This window comes from Eutrigla gurnardus, assembly GCF_963514095.1.
Source record: "Eutrigla gurnardus genome assembly, chromosome: 11".
Taxonomy (NCBI): domain Eukaryota; kingdom Metazoa; phylum Chordata; class Actinopteri; order Perciformes; family Triglidae; genus Eutrigla; species Eutrigla gurnardus.
The window spans coordinates 26616092-26637628 of NC_139925.1; the positions used below are offsets into that span (position 1 = coordinate 26616092).

At 41.8% G+C, this 21537-nt stretch overlaps 1 protein-coding gene across 2 annotated transcripts; it reads right to left on the reverse strand.

Moving 5' to 3' along the window:
* Positions 1-218: 218 nt before the first annotated feature.
* pitx3 (paired-like homeodomain 3) lies at positions 219-20579 on the reverse strand. Of its 2 annotated transcripts, none has more exons than XM_084020873.1 (4): positions 20373-20579; positions 12667-12784; positions 7185-7390; positions 219-1666 (listed from the first exon to the last, which is right to left on the reverse strand). In XM_084020873.1, exons 2-4 carry the CDS (start codon positions 12773-12775, stop codon positions 1097-1099), a joined length of 885 nt encoding a protein of 294 aa, XP_083876999.1. In that variant the 5' UTR covers positions 12776-12784; positions 20373-20579; the 3' UTR covers positions 219-1096. The 2 variants fall into 2 exon arrangements, with proteins under 2 accessions (XP_083876999.1, XP_083877000.1); XM_084020874.1 differs by lacking the exon at positions 20373-20579 and adding an exon at positions 17504-17650.
* Positions 20580-21537: the final 958 nt, after the last annotated feature.

Sequence of the window (21537 nt, forward strand, 5' to 3'; positions counted from 1 at the left end):
AACATCTATATCTCCCCACCTCTCTACTACTCTCTTTCACCGTTGCATAAGGGTTGCCATGGAAGTGAGTCAGGGTTTCCATGGCGTCATGCTCATTGTTGTGAGAACACCGTGTTTTGGCCTGTGTCGCTAAAGTACGTAACGCCATAGGCGATAGATTACATGAGAGGACAAGTACTGTTCTGTTCAATGTCAAAGTCCACTTGTAGTTGATAAAAACGGATCCTTTAATTGGTTCTTTAATGAGACAAAGCAGGCTACACCAGGAAAAAAAGCTTGTTTTTTTTTGTTATGACAACTGCACTCTTACATACATTTTTTACAGTCATGGACTCCCTTTGTATAACACCACACAAATCTATATACTCAATGGCTTTTTAGAGTTTTACTTGACAAATCTTGCTGATATTCTAGGTATTTTTGTGTTTAACTGCTCGAGGTCGTGTTCACTTTCCAGGACTGCCCTCGTCTTGCCCATCCAAGCAGACCTTTGACCTTCCAAGCAGAGAAGAATTCACAGCAAAGTTCCTAAAGGATCTGCTCATGGTACATAAACCTAGGGCCTTTGCTTCTGAAAGAACATGCTTTTCTCATTTTTAAAGTACATTTTCATATATTTTTTGTCACATACAAAACAAAAAAGTCCATTATATACATCCTCCATTTCTCCGGCATTGCAACCACAGGTCCCTTTTTCCTGCGACAGTAGCAAAGATTGCATTCGATGTTTTTGGGCCAAGATGTTGACCACCAGTCCAGTTGAAGCATCCGTGTTTTATTATTTACTCTTGGTTTCTACGTTTACTCTAATCATGCAGTTCAAAAGAAGGAACAAAAATGATAATGTTTATAATCTTTAGAAATCCTTTGAAACAGTTGGTCAGTTCAGCGACAAAGTCTCACAAACTGGAAAGAATTCCTTTGAAGCGCAGTGGTCGCTCTGGGCATGTCTCTTTTGGAGATTATTCTCGTTGTGTGCCATCAAAAAAATGTGCCAGTCTGAAGCACATCTGGCAGCTGAGAGATGTGAAGAAGTGGTGAGATTGTGGACTTACAGCTGGTCGGTTGGGTCGGGGGCGTTGTCGGAGTGTCGTCTTCATACCGGCCGGTCCACAGCATATTGGCAGGGGCTCAGGTTGGACACGGGGTTCTGCACTGCCGGATAAGCGAAGTTGGTGTGCTGCTTGGCCTTGAGCCGCAGGCTGGCCAGGCTGGAGTTGCAGGTGTCTCTGTACATGTAGGGACTGGCTGTGGTGGCGTAGGGGCACGTGGCTGCGGTCACCGCTACCGAGTTGAGCGCCGTGGGGCTGTTGAGGTTGTTGAGGTTGCCCAGGTTGTTGAGCCCCGTGGTGGGAACCCCGGCCACCGCTGAGGGCACCATGCTAGAGGCCATGTTCATGGAGGGGATGGAGCTGGGGGGTGAGAACATGGGCTGGGAGGAAAGGGGGCTTACATTCATTGAGTTAAAGAATGGGAAGCTCTTGGCGGAGAGCGGGCTGCTTGCGAGGCTTTTGGTGGCCCAGTTGTTGTAGGAGTAGCCCGTGTACATGTCGTCATAGGGCTGCATGAGTCCATTGAACTGGGCACCAAAGCCGTTTTTGCATAACTCTGCCTGCTGGTTCCGCTCCCGCTTTCTCCACTTGGCACGGCGGTTCTTGAACCAAACCTACGGAAAGCAAGGGAGAAAACTCATTTTAGGGTTGATGCTTCTCTTCAAGTACCTTAAAGTGTTTTTTCTCAAAAACATGAAATATGCATCGCTGGATACTGGGTGGTGTCAGCTCACTTAACATGACTCATCATTGGAAGTATTTTACCCATTAAAAAAAATCTGAACCCCCCCCCCCCCAAAACAATGAACGTATATTGGATAGTACTCGGATAAAACCCTCACACGTTGATCATATCTGGGTTCTTAATTAACTTGAATACGTAGGTGTGTCATTTATGTTTCGTCATTATTTATTGTTGTATTTCTACTTTACATTAATGCCATGATGATGATGACATGTTATGTCTTTGTCAATTGTTAATTTTGTGTTATGATGAAAAAATGTTTTAATTTTCAAATTCCCAATAAATGTATCAATACCATAACATTAATAAATAACCAAAACTATTAATTTTAACAGATTAGTTTCACTCATAGTAAGACGTTTATTAATAAAATGTTTTTTTCAGGGCATTTCAAGTTTTTAGTGAGTCACTTCAAATGTATTTGTATATATAAATGCATTCTGCTGATGAAAGCTGATTCCTATTGTGGGATTTTCGTTTAAATTTAAACCAAAAAAGCATCAAATCTGTGCAAATAAATTAGAGTGTGCAGATGCCTTTTTATATTTCTATATCTGATATTTATTACTTGTCTGATATCAGATGAGCTCTTTTCCATGAATTCAAACAAAAATGATGACTTACACCTTTGTATTCACCATTTTTATCAGTTCTGATAACATTGCAGCTTTGTTTTAGAAGGTAAAAGTTCAGCAGAAACAACTCTGAAAATAAGACACAAGTTGTGAATAAGTTTTAAATCAAGTTACATAAAGCTTGTGTGTCCAATATTCAATGAAAGTTGGAGTACACCCGGTGACATGCAGCCAGACAGTGAATCAGTTTGCTTCTTGTCAGTTGGAAGGCAGGAGATGTTTTCAGAGCTTCACCTTTAATATAGATTAATGTTATTTTTAGTCTCAAAAGGAAAAAAGAGTGTCGGTAGACAATAAAGTGTACTTCTAAAACACATCTAGTCGGAGTACCTAACCCCTCTCAGATACTCTCAGTAATATTGTGTGCATATGTACCCAGAGTTTTTGAAAGACATAATGATCCCAGAAAGTAAGTTGAAGTTTATCATCAAACAGTCATATTAGGTGAGGTTTATTAAAACTAATCATTGACTTATTTGAATAGTGAGATCCCAATGAAAGAAATGTCAGGGAAGGGCAATCTTCACATTTGTCATTTTATGGTCCTATATTTGGAGGATCGGAATTGGATTAAAGCTTTAGTGGCAAATCTAAATTGAGGGTTTTTAGAAATGAAACTGTGCCAAGTTCCTCTTAAAGTTGTGGACAAACTTTGTCTCCGAATTAGGCAGAAATCTTTCATCTGTGGGTATAAATACAGGATCTGTCCAGGTAATCAATTGCTTTACATTCAAATCATCGGCTATCAAATGTTTCATGTCTCCCTGTGTTGATACTTAGCCGTGTCTCTGCTGCCTTGGCATACATGCTGCGTATCATCCAATCCTCTGTTATTATAGTAACAGAATGCTGTTGACCATTAATATGAGTATAAAGTGCATGACTGTGAGTTTTCCATCCCACTCAGTGACAGCGGGGGAAACCCCAGGCCCGAGGACAGGAGCCACCCAATCTTTATGGTGACTCGGAGGCAATGCTGTTAGAAGGTTTGTGGAAAAGGCTGAATGTCAAGGTTATTCAGAGGCTCGACTCGCTCACATTTCTATAGGTCTTCTGTGAAAATGAGTGATTAATGAGAAGGAGAGTCAAATGATTTCTCTTACAAAGACTTCTGTTGACGGTGTCTTAGGTTTATTGACAGAAAAATGAAAATCCCCAACAGGTTTTTTAAAGGACATGTTTGAGATCCTCTTGGAGAAACTCATTTCAATTGCAGGCTGAGAGTTCTTGGTGACTCACATTTACAATACATCAAAATCAAGGTAACTTTTATATCCTGACTGTTGATACTGTTGAGTCCAGTCCCTATTGCCAATGCAGGAAGACGTGTGACATTTATGTAGAGTGATGGAAGTTAATGGTGTGGAAGAAACACGTTCAACTTGCTGCCTAACCTCAAACCTGTAAATAATTCAAATTTTTTGGCCACTGGTGTATAAGGCTGTAAACGCAACATCTGACATTTTATCACCTCATATACTTGCAGGCAAACAGTCAGCAGAGTCTTAGCAATCATGGAGCTACGAAAGCTGAGTCCCAATCCAGCAGCCGCATTCTTCAGAGACTTCATTTAAAGACCGAATGCGTCACAGAGGCTGAGGCAAGACCGTCCCGTTTCAAAGACTCCTTCTAATGAAGCCCAGAAATGTGGTCGCCTTTTCCTGATTCAGAGGATCCAACTGATGGATCCTTCACCGACCAGCTCAAGATTCATTGCGTGCTGGTGACGATTGGATTTTAATCAACATAGCGTCTGTGAACTGAGCGGAAGAGAGCAGAATAAACTCTCTCAGTCTGAAATATATCACAAAGCATATTCTCAATTATAATAATAAATAATAAAATATGATCTTTGGCTCCATTGAGCAGATAAAGTTACCTCTTCTATGCTCTTTCTTGCAAACAGGAAATCCTCTGTAGTCGAGGCTTCTCATTTCAGAGGCCGCTCGATCTGCAAAGGCTGTGTCCTCCGAACGATGCGGCCACTAAATTGGGACATAACTACATTTAGGTCCCGTCCATTCCCTTTAGACCACCATGGGACTTTACTTTCTCTGTGTGTTGGGTACCAGGATGTAACGTTACTCACACTAACAACAGGTATCTCTGTGTGTTGGGTACCAGGATGTAACGTTACTCACACTAACAACAGGTCCCTCTGTGTGTTGGGTACCAGGATGTAACGTTACTCACACTAACAACAGGTCCCTCTGTGTGTTGGGTACCAGGATGTTAACGTTACTCACACTAACAACAGGTATCTCTGTGTGCTGGGTACCAGGATGTAACATTACTATAACAACAGGTCTCTCTGTGTGCTGGGTACCAGGATGTAACATTACTATAACAACAGGTCTCTCTGTGTGTTGGGTACCAGGATGTAACGTTACTATAACAACAGGTATCTCTGTGTGTTGGGTACCAGGATGTAATGTTACTATAACAACAGGTCTCTCTCCTTCTTTCTCTGTCACTGGATCAAACACATCAGCTATGCTAATGTTACATTCGTGATGGAATGTGGCCAAGTTAACTCACTAGCTAGCAAGTCAAGCTAACGACTGTGTTGGTGACATACATTGTGTGAGACCAGAGATGTAGTTCACTGATGGTTTCACACTAAACTACCTAGCCTCAGTCTCTCTAACTGGACCAGCAAATGGAGCTAAAGTTGTATTGCTGGGAAATTAGGCAAAACAATGTCACAGAAATACGTGTCAAGATTAGTAATCCTGTTTTTGCATCAGACAAGTTTTTCCTCTTTTAAGTTGGCAGGAAATCAAAATGATTCATCGTTAAAAACAATGTTGTGTTATGGTTTCAGAATGATGAAGAAAATAATGCAAGTTAGTGTCTCTGCAGGTAAGTAGGTTGCTTCATATACCATGAACTGATATTTATACTCTTATCATAACGTTTCCTATGCAACTCACGATGACTTGTTAGTATAACTGGGATGGATTGTTCCCAGGTTGCGATGCATGTTGCGATGCATGTTGAAATGTTTTTAAGTTTTCTTTGGAAATGTAATAGTTTGAAGGATGAAATTCATTCAATGACAGCTCCATAATTGCACATCACTCTGGATATTTTCATAAAGCTTTCACACCGTATTTGTATTATTTTCTTTACCACACCAAACACTGGGGTTGTCAACAAAAAGCAACAGACATTCAAATAGGTGATTGTCATAAAATGCAGCTCTCGTCTGTCTGCCCCTGAATGCACCACATGAGTGATATGTCACTTTGATCAATCTAAAATGCAACGTGAGCAATAATTCAACAATATCCTTGTCCTGAGAGTGAGCTTCACGTTACCCGCCTGTCTGTCCTGTTTCACTGGGAAATACGTCACCGTGCAGAAGATAGATACTACTCTGGAAATTTCAGCTCAACTTTAAACCATTAATAATGGGCATGTTAGCATGCTGGCGTTAGCAGTTAGCTTGAAGCTCTGCTGTGCCTAGTACAGCCACTAGCAGAGCTGTAGACCAGAATACATAGCATATGAGCTATTCTGAAGGTCCTAATACCTTATATTATTTATTTATTTATTATTTAACACTGCTTTTTGTGCTATAATTGCTGATGCTTCATTTGCATCCTTCTTAAATGTTTTGTATTGTTTTTTTATATGTACTGTGTTGTTTTTATCGACCTTCCTGTTTCTTAAATCAAAGTTGAAATATAAAAAAATTGCATTGATAAGTTAAGTGACTTGTATCCATATAAATTGTGAAATCTCACATTTGTATAGGATCCAACACCCCCTAAGGCCAGACCCTGGACCCCCCCTTTGTTATCAATATGTTCCTGATTAACAACGTTCCTCTGACTGATCTCTAAATGAAGCCGACGGCTGAAGTGCTTTGGGCATGTGTCGGGGTTAGAAAAGCCACCGATGGACATTAGTGACTAGACCATGCTCTGTTGTCCTTTCAAAATAACAACCAAGAGTGTACGCTATGTGACCTTTCATCCAGCCAACATTAATTTGATCCATTACTTCTAAAGCAGGCCAGGGATTGTATTGTCATCCATCAGTATGTGCGTCCTCCTGCTCCATATAGCTACAATGACCAAACCACTGGGTGTGTTCACACTCTGCAGCACCTCTGACATTTAGCCTTCATGTGTGAACTGAGCTTTGCTAGAAGGCAGTAACTCTTGTATTTTCTAAACATTTACGTATCAAATATATCCCGTTGTAGTTACATTACTGGAAACGGGTTTATATACTATGACTGATGCGTATGTTACCATGGTCAGGGGTGACACAATGTAGGACTACCGGTGAGACAATGTACCAGTCAGACAATGTATTGACAAAATAATGTAGGAGTACTGGTGAGACAATGTACTGGTGAGAGAATGTACCAGTAAGACAATCTACCAAGGAGACAATGTACTGGTGAGAGAATGTATTGGTGAGACAATGAAATCCCAGACTGGATTTTACAACAAGTTATCACAGTGACAAGTATTAGCCAGGCTCAATTTTTGTCTTTGTCCGAATACTACGTTACGTTTTGCTCTCTGCGTTAGTATTAACATTCTGCTGCAGCAGTAAACTAGCTCCATTCAAATGAATGACAATGAGTCACCTCTGCCTACAAGATTATGCTAAAGAAAAGCTTATAATGTGTCCAAAATGCTCCCTTATTCTCACCAAATACTTCACACCCTCAACCACTGGAGGACCTCATCCCTGAAACCAGCTGTTTCAGAGGGACCAGCACAGAGTACTCACCCTGACCCGTGCCTCAGTTAGGTTGGTCCACACTGCGATCTCCTCTCTGGTGCTCATGTCGGGGTAGCGGTTTCTCTGAAAGGTGGCCTCCAGCTCCTGGAGCTGCTGGCTCGTGAAGTGAGTCCTCTGCCGCCGCTGCTTCTTCTTCAGAGAGCCGTCCTCAGCACTGGACTCATCCAGCTGGTTCTGGTGGGATTTCTCTGTATCTGAAGATGCACAGGAAGAAAGGGGATTTGATGACGACAGCTTCAGCCTGGCCTCCCAAAAATGATGCAACAACACAGCTGAATTCCTTTGTGAATTATGTTTTCAGTGAAAGGTATTTTTTGCTTTTGCTCTGGACGTATCAAAAATGAGTTTCACTGGGTCCTTGGAAGTCCATGTAGCGAGGAAGTCTGAGTGGTGGACAGGTCAAAACATTCACCAGGACACTGATGTTAGTATCCCATTACAGTATAGAACCAAATTGTTTTGTTGCGTTTTTGTTTTATTTCAATTTTGTAGTTGTCATCACCAAGCAATTTGTTTTATTAACCACATATTTCAAAATGTTTTAAACTGTTTCATCCAGAAATGTAATTGTATTTCTCTTCTCAAATGTCAATAGAAGTATGCAGTAGCATCAAATTGAATTAATAAACGAAAGAACCTCAACGTGTTTACTTCACTATGATATTAGTATTTAAATGTAGCTTCCACCCTGTGCAGAATTATAGAATATATATAGTTGTGTGCAGTTTTGAATTGCTTTCTTAATAATTGTAGAATAATCAAACAAACCACACCAACGTTACGGTTAGACAACAAAACCAACGTTAGGGTTAGACAACAAAACCAACGTTAGGGTTAGACAACAAAACCAACGTTAGGTTTAGACAACAAAACCGACGTTAGGGTTAGACAACAAAACCAACGTTAGGTTTAAACAACAAAACCAACGTTAGGGTTAGACAACAAAACCAACGTTAGGTTTAAACAACAAAACCAACGTTAGGGTTAGACAACAAAACCAACGTTAGCTTTAGACAACAAAACCAACGTTAGCTTTAGACAACAAAACCAACGTTAGGGTTAGACAACAAAACCAACGTTAGGTTTAGACAACAAAACCAACGTTAGGGTTAGACAACAAAACCAACGTTAGGTTTAGACAACAAAACCAACGTTAGGGTTAGACAACAAAACCAACGTTAGCTTTAGACAACAAAACCAACGTTAGGTTTAGACAACAAAACCAACGTTAGGGTTAGACAACAAAACCAACGTTAGGTTTAGACAACAAAACCAACGTTAGGTTTAGACAACAAAACCAACGTTAGGGTTAGACAACAAAACCAACGTTAGCTTTAGACAACAAAACCAACGTTAGGTTTAACAACAAAACTAACGTTTTCTTGAGAAAAAACAACAACATTAGGTTTCAACAACAAAACCAACGTTGGGTTTAGCAACAAAACCAATGTTAGGTTTAACAATAAAACTAACTTTTGCTTTAGAAAAAAAACAACAACATTAGGTTTATACAACAAAACCAACATTAGGTTTCAGAAAACCATCGCTTACGTGTCACTACACAACAAGTCTTTGGAACATGCAGTGTCCAACACCGGTCTCGTGTTTTGAGTCCCATATTGTTGGACCCTGTACCTCCTCATCACATGTAGTCTTTCTCAATATGTAATACTACGTCACCAGCTCTGGACATTATGTGGTCACATGGAGGCGTTTAATCTGTGTGCCATGAAGAAGGATCCTGATTAAGTTTCCATTGACATGATTTTAGTACTGTGAGACGCAGACAATAGATTGCATTTTGTGAGTATTTCCCTGCCATGAGACGGGTTGTCAGATCAAACGTCATCTTAAATCCCTCCGTCCGGGCTGGAAAGGACGAGCGTTGGTGTGACCTCGCCGAGAGAGAATGAATCCAAACCCTGGGTTGTGTTCATAGATGTGCGGCAGCAGTGAGTGATTGCATTTGGCTCCCAACACAGTGACTTTAAAGGACCACACATCTATGTTATGTCTGCCAGGGCTTCTCTCTGCCACATCTGACTCCCGCAATTTGAGGACCTCACAGAAAGAAGTGAAATTAGTTGGCCAGCTAATCCCGCGGATCAGGCTTTTGTGACTGGGGCAAGTTGGGCTCTGTTTGGCGAAGGCTTAGCTCTCGGAGCAGTTCGAAATAATCAGCGGGGTTTAAAAAGAGGCTCCACAGGGCCGCCGGCAAAACCAATAAGGGCCAGGCAGAGGCTGTTATCTGGCAGTAAACTGACACTGGGTAAGCTGTCACTTAAGGCCAAAGTCTATAACACAATAGTAAGGAAAGGGCATAGCTTTTTAGAGCGGGGCGCTGACCAACAATAGGAGCAATCCGACTGATAATGTGCCGACATGACAGAGCCGTTCCAGGTCAGCGTTAATCTGGAAAACCGCAGGCTTTTATACATCTGGAGAACAATTCGGTTCAGAATGGATCCACAGAAATTAACAGCTGTCATAACTGATGAACTGTCACATACATACAGTATGTGAAAACAATATTAAGCCTCCAAATGTTGAAATTGAAAAAGTTTCAGATCCAAAAAGAGATTAAATTACTCACATGGCCAGCATATGATCCGAACGTTAAACCAGCAGACTCAAATTTTAGATTTACGTCTAAGACGTGGTATCACATCATATTCTACCTTCGTAAAGGACTTGGTGTCTGGAAAATATGGTTTAGAGGGACGAGATTTTTATACATAGTTGCACTGCGACACTTTTCTGTAAAGGAGGTGAAGGGACCGAGCAATGAAGAACCCTCTGATGTTACACAGATGGATATTAGGGTGATTGGGTCCTGTATGGAAGGTTATTACTGATGGAGAATATGAGGGCAAAGAGAAGTGGACATCTCTGATTGTCTCCACCCAGTCGACAAACTGCAGAGACGTCTGTTGGAAGATCTGTGTGAGCTTTTTCATTAACAACCAACCATCAAATCAAAACCAACTTCATGACTGATCACACTCACATGCTGAGGTTTTGTCCCGTTGTGCATTCCCAACCAGGGATGGGACGATGCAGGATTTTATCCCGGATCAGGATAAAAAAAAACTCTCAATAAGTGAAGTTCCATAATCGGGATAACCGTAAATATTGTGACTTTTAAAAACGGTCTATTGTTGTGATTGAGAAGTGAAAATGTTTTTATGTATTTGTATCCTTTATTTGTAAATAAAGAATAAATAAAGGAGTAGAATGGATATTGAACTGATTGCTTTTCAGTTAAAAGGATGTTCACTAAAAAAGATGTGCCATATCTGTGACGCAATAAATATATTTGTTTCTTAACAAAATGTGAAGTGATTCCAGTATGTTCCATATTTTGATGATTTTCAGGATGATATCATGGATTGCAATTATTTTTGGCTATAGTCTGGACTGATGTTCAGTGTATCAGGGTTTGGTATTAGGTTGTCTTTCTCTCATAGGAAACAAAATGAACTAGATATCAGAAATAGTGAGTAAAAATTCTAATGGCAGCAAGCAAGAAGGTAAGAAGGCATCAACAAGATGCTGTTCCTTAAATAGGCTTGAAGCCTGAACCAGTGGAGAGGAACCCACCTGACTCACAGTCTGAACTGACAACTAAAACTACAGGAAATGTAGTCGCGAAACATACAAATGAACATCATCCAATGTAACTGAGTGACCTCACGTGTAATAAAACAGAAAAATGATTCTTGAAAATATACTGAAATCCACTTGTAAAATGGCCATCACCTGGCTGTTTAATTACCACATGTTCATGTTAGATAATTATGGCATCATAATATATTGCAAAAGAAGGATGCTTCTTTATTTAATTATGCTAATTCAACAATGTGCGAAGCTCCTATTGTGAAAATGTAGACTTAATTTATTTGTTGTTATTCATTTATATATATATATATATATATATATATATATATATATATATATAGTGATTTGTTGTGTCAATGCTCAATAAATGCAGCTGAGTTTTATTATGTGATTTGTGATTTTCACTTGATCACACTAAAGCAGAGTAAAGTTTACAAGCAGAGAGGAAGTAAAGTGTCACTAATGTTCCTCCAATCATCACTCAGCATTTAATTTAACCGCCTACATGTAGGGGTGCGTTTTGGTCACGTGGGGACAACTAAACCACCTATGACAACAAAGCAAAGTCCTTCCCAGATGAAGGCCATGAATCCCTGAACAAAAGCTGCAGAGTGGACCTTTGAGTTTCCCCAATCTTTTCCAAACCTGCTGATGTTTGATTCCTCTAGACGTCCTGGATGCTTTAATTCTTTACTGCTTTACTTCGGATGATTAAATGCAGATCATTCAAACTGAGGTTATTAAATCGTCATATAAGTTCGCTGAATCAAATCAAATCCGTCTCATTGGGAGGCTTTCAGGAGGAAAGAGCTTCCGCTTCGTTTGCAATAAATTGTATTATTCAAAATCAAATGCGTTTCTGTTTTTCTGTGTGTTTCTGATTTTAGCGTCAGACTGACAGAGCGCGAGCTGCATACCATTATTATCCTTGTTTCACTGTTTCATCGTTTGGTTATTTAATTATTTAGTTGTTTCATTATATCATTATTTTATTATTTTATTTAACTGTTTATTAATTATGATCCCATTAATTAATTAACCTGTTTCATTATTTCTTTAATTCATTCATTCATTATTTCTTTAATTCATTCATTCATTATTTCAATAATAATGAACCTGTTTCATTATTTCTTTAATTCATTCATTCATTATTTCTTTAATTAATTCATTCATTATTTCAATAATTAATTATTGAATTTTTTCATTATTCGATTTAATTCCCCCCGAACATATTTACAAGCTAAACAGCCTCCTGCATATTTGATATTAGTTTTTTCAGCTGGCTGTGATGGAACTGTGCTGGAGCTCAGAGTGATCAGTAACCGGGGGACCGGGCAAAGGGGACCGGTTTGGACTGCGTGTCTGCTGGTACGTCGGGGTGCTCTGCGGCGAACAGAGATCCTGAGGACAGAAGAAGCTGCGCGGGAATAATTACTGTCTGTTTGTTTTAGAGACAATATGCATGCATAAATGATTAAAACGATGGTGCAGACATAATGAGGCTTCTCCCGTTATTATTATTGTAATTATTATTATTATTATTATTATTATTATTATTATTTAATAATGCTATTAGCATTCCCATCATTATTATGATTATTGCAAATATTATTGTTATTATTAATATTATTTATTGATCCATCGTCTACCACTTATTCAGGGTCGCGGGGGGGGGGGGGGGGGGGTGAAGGCGGGGTACACCTGGACAGGTATTATTTATTTGTGTTGTAGAATAGTGGTTCATCCGCCGGCATGATTCTGCATGTTTCATATAGTTGTCCTTATTGATACATGTTGTTTTGAATGTCTCCGTGCACTAACAGCCTCCGAGCGGCGGTGCAGGTGGACTGACCGCTGTTGTCCTGGCCTTTACATCCCTGGTCGTGCTGCGGGGTCCCGGAGTCCGAGAGCGACAGCGCCGGGCTGCGGGCTTCACTGTCCGTCAGCAGGTTAAAATCCATAACCAGGTTCTGCAGACACACACACACAGAGAGAGAGAGAGGGCAGACAGACAGACAGACAGACAGACAGAGGGACAGACAGATGGAGAGATGTCAGACACCTTCATGAGCAGCGACATCACCGTTTATCACGTAAGCGTCGGGCCTCGATGGATGTTCGTGAATGAGCGAACTGAATCCATTTCATTTGTATATGATGACGTCACAACACCCGTTAACGTCGCCGTCGCTACAATAATATCCTGATTACAATGTGGTGGTGTGTTTCTGTTTATTTCTTCAGCTCAATCAGCAAACCAGGTTCAAAACAGCAGAAGACAACGTGAACATGAGAATAGAATGAAAACCAAGGCCAAATAAAATACAAGAATTTGAAGAATACAATAAATGTTTGTTTGTTTGTTTGTTTGTTTTTACAGATATAGCCTACGGAGAACTGATCGCTGCTTCACCGTGTTTAGGTTTTACTCTGGGGACAGAAAGCAGACCAGGACCAGACCACCTGGCAGGTCTGGATGGCCCACAGTGTAATAAAACCCGTCAGGAGGCCGGTGTGTTGTCCGCAGATGTGGACTGATGTGATCCACTTTGTGGGTGCTGTATTTCTCCAACGGAGACTCTTTAAAGTACCAACGCAGAACACGTGATACTTTCAGTCCCGCGCGCCGTTCGCTCCTGTTTCTCCGCGACTCGCGTCCTCTTCACTGACTGCTAATCGTGACGAAACGAAATGATTGTCAATACTGCATACGTGACATCACGTTACATGCATCGCTGGGTTTGCGTCAGTATGACGTGACGCCTTCAAGGCCCGAAAAGATAACAGCAGATTTGCGTTCACAAACGTGGTCTCCTTCCTGTCCGCGGGCTCTCCGCGTCATCTCGTTCCCCATTGGTGGAGAAAGCGCTCCGTGTTTGATGTGTGTTTGTGTTTCTATTTTCTCTTTGATCTTTCCATGCGCCCCGGCTGGTTGTAACGCTGAGCCCCTTTATATGAGCCCGACGCGGGCAGCCAGACCGAGCTGCCCCTCCGCCGGCTCTATTTCGGGCGACAGCAATGGAGTTATTGCTGTAAAATACACGATGACATTGAAGCAGAAGCGTTGCTCAATGGAGCCCCAGAAATAGCTGCCGGTTTATTTATCCGAGAGCAGTTAACACCTCAAGGGAGCTTCGGGCTGACTTATGGCTGCACTACTTGTAAAGTCAAAAATAAGCGCCATATTTCTCTGACACTTGATGTGTTTGAGGAAAATAAAAAAGAAACGAAGAAGGCCCGGGATGTCCTCGGGTGACTCGCGAGCAGGGATACATGTGCGCGCGGATGAGAGGAGTTTACGTAGCGATGCGTCATTCCCGAACCCGAACCCGGGCCCGGCTCTTCCCGTTGTCCGCTGTGAGTCCACCTGGACTTGGACGACTAACCCTGATGTCACATTTAGCAGTGATCCCGCTGGAAAAGAGAGGAAGGTAACGCCTGCTGCTCACTAAGCCACGGCGGCTCCGATCTCCATCAGGTCAGAGTGGTTCAACAACACAGCCTTATTGTATAACGTGGACACCAAGCCAACATGGCAGCTTCATGAGACATCGTGGTGGTGTCCATGATGGCCACAAGTGATATTTAGTCATGAATTAGACAACATCAGAACAACATTTTTTGTTTTGTGCTGATGATTTATTTCACAGAACATGTTTGATGTCCTCTGGAGAGTGAAAATATAATAACTTTCTCTTGTTGAAACGTGAACTTGAAGAAAATGGATGGAAACGTTGTCAACTTTAAATTGTGGCACGGAGTAATGTGCAATGATGCTGTACTGACAGATAAGATTAGCACCTGTATACAATGAATCTCCCTAAACAGTATTTTTAAAAAGACACACACACACACACACACACATATATATATATATATATATATATATATATATATATATATATATATATATATATATATATGTGTGTGTGTGTGTGTGTGTGTATATATATATATATATATATATATATATATACACACACACACATATATATATATATATATATACATATACACAAGTTTCCATGGAGGAAGAACAGGAAGCAGGTGTGAAGTGAGGCCTCAGCGTTACTGTGTTACTGTTGACCTTACGTTTCCCAGGACACTGGGGAGTCAGAGGACCAATCAAACGCTGACTTTGAGCCGGATGCACCCCGGCTGTATTATTCCTGATCAACTTGTCATTGCTAAAACTGCCACAACATCAAAATCGGATCTTACTAGTTGCAAAACAAAGAGCCTCCACAGAGCCCCGGTGGTTCTCCAGCCGCCTCCATGTTGTTGCCATGGAACGCCCACATTGAACTGGCTGATTATCCTGCCTGAAAATAATCTGGATATTATCCTCATTATCATCAAAATGTGCTCTAAACTGTTTAAATGGCACCAAAACATTGACAGGTACCACAGATAAGACACAGATCATTTTTTGTGAAAAACAATCAAATAATCTTACATAAAATATATTTTTAAAATGTATGTTTATGCCCTGTATTTAAAAAAAAAACCCATCAGGCTCTATTTTTCCTTCCTCTACCATGAAAGTGAATAGTCTGTCTAATACTGAGTGTTATTTATCACAATCCACGATTAAATCCTGTATCGTCCATCTTTATATATATATATATATATATATATATATATATATATATATATAGTCTTTATTGTTTTGTTTAAATTGTGTAGTTTTCAATCAATCACATTTGATCATGAAGAGCAACATCTGTGTCGTGGACGTCATGGTTACGAGCTTCATCTGCAGCAACGACCTCTAACCTCTCCGTCATGAGTCAGGTCTGTGGCCTGTCTTCGCCACCATGCCAGTGCGTCGTGTGCCAGTCACATGTGATGTATATATAGAGGTGGTATGGCAGCGCCACCACCAACACACTTGGTTGAACTCTTGAACCAGACTCGCTGTCACCATTTGAAATAGTTGAAATGACATTATTTCCCTCCCTGCTCTTTCGGAGCTTCACTTTCCATCAGCCGCTCTACCTTTAGAGGCCGGATCCTCCTTCTCAAAGTCCGCAGCACATCGGGAGCTTATCAGGAAGAAAACGTTTCACTCGGTCACATCGCATCACTTGATTTCTGTAGAAATCTGGAGGGATAAATTCTGTCTTCATGAAATATTTTCTATTCATGTCATGGGCGTGAATAGAGCGAGCTGAGTTGCGGCGTGGCTGCAGTGAGGCCTGTACGCTAGAATAATAAGAAGCAGCTGTTAGTGTGAGTGATTCAGAACACCACTAAAACACAGCTCAAAGAAGAACGCCTAATCATTTAGAAACAAAAGGCAAAAACATCTCCATCATTTCCCATCAACAATCAGCAGAAAGCTAGAACAAAATTATTCTCATCGACTGTAAAAAATATAAATACATTTTACAGAAATGAATTACATTTCTCATTTTCTTTGGTATTTCAGAAATACGAGTAATAGCGGATGATGTAAGTAAAAAAGCAACCTATATTATTGTCACACGCGGATACACAGTGATGATTGATGGGTAATATGGAGCGTCCAGTGTCAACTCTCTATTGGATCATGTGACACAGAGATAAACAGCTGAGGCACCTGATCTTAAATATTTTACAATCGATGTGTTATTTGTGTCAAACTGCAGAGCGCTGACTCGCCTTCAGGTCAAACACACGGCGGCGAGGGCGAGCTGCGTGTTCACACACTCGACCATCCGCTTCACACTAACATCAATAGAGAGCCAAACGTGAAAACTGATGAGAAGCGTTTTTTAAAGGCAATTCAGACCAAAATAAAGACTTAGAAGTGATATAAACTAACTCTTTGTGGTTCCCATATACTTCTCCTTTCACCATTTGAACGCCACACAAAAAGCCGTCTTCCTCGCCTCACTTAACGCTGACTCAGCCGCTGACAAAGCAACATAATGCTGCTAAAGCCAACCTGCATATTCTGATTAAAGGTTTAGCACCTTGTTACCACTGAATACCTGTGACATCTGATAGGTGATCATACCCATCTGTCGTCCGATTCCGGCCGCACAAACGCCGACTCGGCCCTTTGCAACGCATCATATTTGATTCACATTAAGGAGCGTCCCCCTCGCATCTGTTTTTTATTCCCGTCCATGAGAATGATCGACAAAAGATTAGAAGACAGTAAAATGGGTATTGTGCTGTCGGCCGGAGGCCATCCCTGCATCCCTGGGAAAAAAGACGGGAGACGGAGGATCAGGTCAAGTCTCCCGGTTGAGAGATTACTTGGGTAAGAACACGGCCTCTGTGTTGTGCTTTATATTAATGAGCCTCTGATATGGATTTGTGGTTCAAAGAGATCACTTTCATCCTCGTTTCACGGCCCCCACTTCTTGTGTTTAGTTGAATTACTTAATAACAGCAAATAATCTGGTTCGGATTAAACTACTTGAATTCAAGTCATTGTCTCCTCTGTAAACAGGAATGATGTTACATTTAGTTCTTCTCTGCATTTGGGCCTCGTCTGATGGAGCCGCAGCACCGTGTTCATGCCGCCAGCAAACGTTACAGATCTGGCAAACACAAGTGAAAATCTGATCTAATTCCATCTCTGCCGTCGGAGTCTCCCAACCACCAAAAGGTCAAAGCGCTTTACGTCCTTTCGGAAAGAGCTAAAACCAGCGTTCCCTCCGCCGATGTCCCGTGGAGAGCGTTAAAAGGACGGTTACCTTTGCTGTCAATGTCTGTGGAGCCGTTTCCTCTGGGCTTCACAAGTCCAGGTCCCTGTTCAGTCAGGCTACTGGCCTCACAGAGCAGCAGCTGTCCCTTTGTGAGTCAGTGTCCAGGTCTAGTATTAGCCAGGTCCAGTATTTTGGTCAGAATCATGACTGTGAGCCAGGCCGCGGGGCTAAATCGGCCGTGCACTGATGGATGGACTGGTGTCAATGTGGTGCTGAAAGGCTGGCTGGCTTGGCAGCGAGGGGCGTGCAGGTGATGCAAGCCAGTCATTTTGTCCAGAACAAGGTGTCAGTACCCCCCTCCCCTCCCCTCCCCCACCCAGCTCCACACACACACACATGATTATATTTCCTAGATGAAGATCCCCCCCCCCCCCCCCCCCCTCCCTGTATGGCCAACAAGCTATCAGTGAGCTAACAAGCATGCTGAGCTCCCATAGCTGACAGGCAGATTGATCACTCCGTCTCATGTTGACTTCCCTCCGTGCTAACACCGAGAACAACCCAGGTTACTTTCAGCATCCTGGCCCAGTCTACTTCCTGGAGCACCTCCACCTGTCATGCCATGTCGCCTCCTCGACACTTAAATAAAACATGTTTACTCTTAACAACCAATCAGCAGCGAGATGAGAGTTTGCACAAGCGCGCCGATCTCATTAAAATATATATCGGCTGATAAAAAATAATAATGGAAGTGAAAGAAATCCTCTCCTTTTTTCGGGGTCCAGCTGGCGCCCGCGTTTCCACGGAGTGCAGGCATTAGCCCGGGAATTATTCATAAACGCGTGGAGAATTAATTCCCGGGATTAAGACTTGATTAAGATGTGTGTCACTTTGCTGTCTGAGAACTTATTAAGGCCTCCGCGAAGAGGCGCAGATGGAATTTCAGTCCAGTGTTTGGAGATGTTAATTTCTGCCCTCTATAACACACATTTGCATATGAGAGAGGGAGGGAGGGAGGGAGAGAGGGAGGCGAGCCGCGGACCCGGACCCGGACCCGGACCGAGTCCACCGACCCGGAGCCGTATCACGGGAGACCAGCACCCGCGTTTCACTGAGTGGGCCGACCAATGCTTTCCATGAAAACACGTCTTCATGTTCTGAAACACACTGATTAAGTAGGCCTACACGTGATGCGGTGATTGTGAACATGTGAAATGAATGATTTAACTATTAAAGTCTCGCCGCTGTGAGATCCTCACGTACGCGAGTGTGAATGAGCGGCTGGTAGATGCGCTGCAGTACCCGGATGGAGGACACGGTCAACCCGACCCCGCGGCCTCCAGACCCAGACCCGGTCTGAACCACGGACCAAGACATATTCCCATCTGCCCTGAGGCCAACGTGAACTTCGATTAAACAAACGGTGTTTTTATGATCCTGACCTGGGAACAGAAAGAGGCCTTAAGACTACAGGACGAAATAATACGAATAACACGGACATCCTTTAAATTTTTTTATACATTTTAGAATCGTCAAAATAGAAAAAACTAAACAAATAGACTTTATTGTTTAGTAAAAACGACGTTGGCCTAAACATTAAAATGCGAAATCCCTTTTTATGTGATAGGTTACAGCATGAAATTGCATTGTAGGCTCTACTATTTATTCCGAAAATCTATTTCTATTTTCACGCTTGTAGTAATTTATTCATATCTCTAATTTGACCCGAGTATTAATGCAGAATATTTCAGCTTCCAAAATGTTCAGTCTCGTTCAAACAGCGGGCCGCAGCCGTCGGGAACCGTTTTAACGGCAATATTCACCGACAGATATACTTTTTAAAATCATCCGCGGAGGTAGACTGTGAGATGCTCATGAAAGCTCCGGAAAAAGCTACAAGTGGACCTTGTTTTTATGTTGTTATTAATATTTTTTTTATTTGTATTACTCTTATTTTAATTATATTAGCATTATCTTTATTTATTATTACTGTTATAAGCGTTACCATTATTGGCATTATTATAGTTTATTGCTATTATCATCATTACCATCATTATTATTATTATTATTATTTACAAATATTATTGTCACTGAAATCAATGCAGAAATAAAGGTACAATTAAATTATACGTTTCAAACCTTAAGTGATTAAATCATAATGTTAACAGTATGAATGCAGATATTAAAAGCTTGCTCGCTCACATGTGCGCGTGGGGGGGGGGGGGGGGTCCCGCTTTGTTTTTCCTCCCTGCTCTCCTGTGGCCTCGGCAGTCACCTGCCACCTATCAATTTCCTTCATCCCCAAATATTTTGACCTCCCAAATATTTCCAACGCTTTCCTCTGCGTAGTCTCAGACAGTCGGATAAATCCCAGGATGTGAGAAACACATCAAATATGTACTGGAGGAACAGGCCTTTTACAGACCCCCCCCCCCACACACACACACACGCACGCACGCACGCACGCACGCACACACGCACACACGGACACACACACACACACACACACACACACACACACACACACACACAGACGGACTATGTATCATTCAAACAAACAGTAGGCCCGCGGTTCCTAACTAAACGGAAGGGTCAGACGCAGCGATGCCTCGTGAGTTCCGACGTGTTCCCTCGTCCGGAATCACAGCGATCATTGGGTCTCGACGCGCACTTTGAAATATCATAACGATAATAACGCGCTCCGTGGACGCGCCTCCGATGCGCTTGTGTTCCTGTTCGTTTACTCACTCTAACTACACGAAGCTGCTGTTCTCCCGGGGAGGCCCCGCTTTACATCCCGACCTCAACAATGTTCAACTTTTACGCACAGATAAAAAGGATTTTAGACGCACAAAGACAAAACGAGAGTTAAGAAAAAAAAAGAAAAAAAAAACACAGGGCGAGGAGAGAAACTTACATCGAATCCCGGCCTGGTTAAATAAATCCGTGGAAAAGGCAAAGCGCTTTGCTGCAGGCTGATGGCTGTCCTGGCCTCAGGTTTGCTGGTGACATGGACAAAAAGTTCCCCGGCGCGTCAGAAAGTCAGAAAACGCGTCAGTCGGTCAGTTCCCTTCTTCGTCTCTTTCCCCGTGTGCTGTCAGACATGAAGGCTGTGGAGGAGTGAGGCTTGATCCCCACGCAGAGTATAGGGAGGGAGGAGGGGGAGGGGGGGGGTCCATGCTAAATATTGTGCGTGACAGGTCCGCTGTGGAAAGGACGGCCCCCTACTCTCTCCCGCTCTCTCTCTCTCCCGCTCTCTCTCTCTCTCCCTCTCTCTTTGCGCGCACATGGGCCACACGCGCACGCAAACACACAATGGATTTAAACACTCATCTCCATTTCCCATTGGCTGTCTCCCTCTCTCTCTCTCTCTCTCTCTCTCTCTCTCTCTCTCTGCAGACTCCACTCCGCGCTGTTGTATTTACCTGCTCGGTTGTAGGTTACACTGACAAAGAGGCGGCCGCTCTTATTTCATTGTTTGCTTCCATTTCTTTACTTGCTTGTTCAAACATATAACACATGAGGAGAAATAAGAAAGCACCTTATCCGTCGACACTTTTATTTGATGGCATGGAGTTTACGGATGGGAAGTAGAAGATTTATCGCACATGGTGTTAAAAAAAAAGAAAAAACACTCACAATAAGCGATCGTGGTGAATTTCCTTGATCGGGATAATCGTGAATATTGCCAGGAGTGACTTTAAAAAGCTGTCTAGCTCTCTGCATTGTAGACAAGTGAAAGATAGTCAGATTTAAAATACAGGACACAACAATACATTTTATTAACTTTGTTTCTTATCAACATGTAAAGTAATTCCATTTTAAGAGTCTTAAGCATGTTTCGATGATTATCATGATGATATCATAAATTAGTGTTCAGGATAATCCTGACATTACTGTTCATATCCCCATGACTAATAGAGATACATCTCCATTAACAATTTTGACACATACCTTTACATGGAAAGCTAAAGGGAATTAGAAAATATTTGCTGTTCAAAGAGTTCAAATGTTGAAACTAGTTCAAGTCTAAATACAACTATGAATGAAGTTTCACTCTGAGTTTAAACACTGAATGATGT

Excerpts from the sequence above, each read along its gene's own strand:
- pitx3 (XM_084020873.1), bottom strand. The coding sequence starts at position 12,775 with ATGGATTTTAACCTGCTGACGGACAGTGAAGCCCGCAGCCCGGCGCTG. Across the intron at positions 7,391-12,666 it reads TAAAGGCCAGGACAACAGCG|ATACAGAGAAATCCCACCAG; the intron begins GTCAGTCCACCT and ends GTGCATCTTCAG. Across the intron at positions 1,667-7,184 it reads TAACTGAGGCACGGGTCAGG|GTTTGGTTCAAGAACCGCCG; the intron begins GTGAGTACTCTG and ends TGCTTTCCGTAG.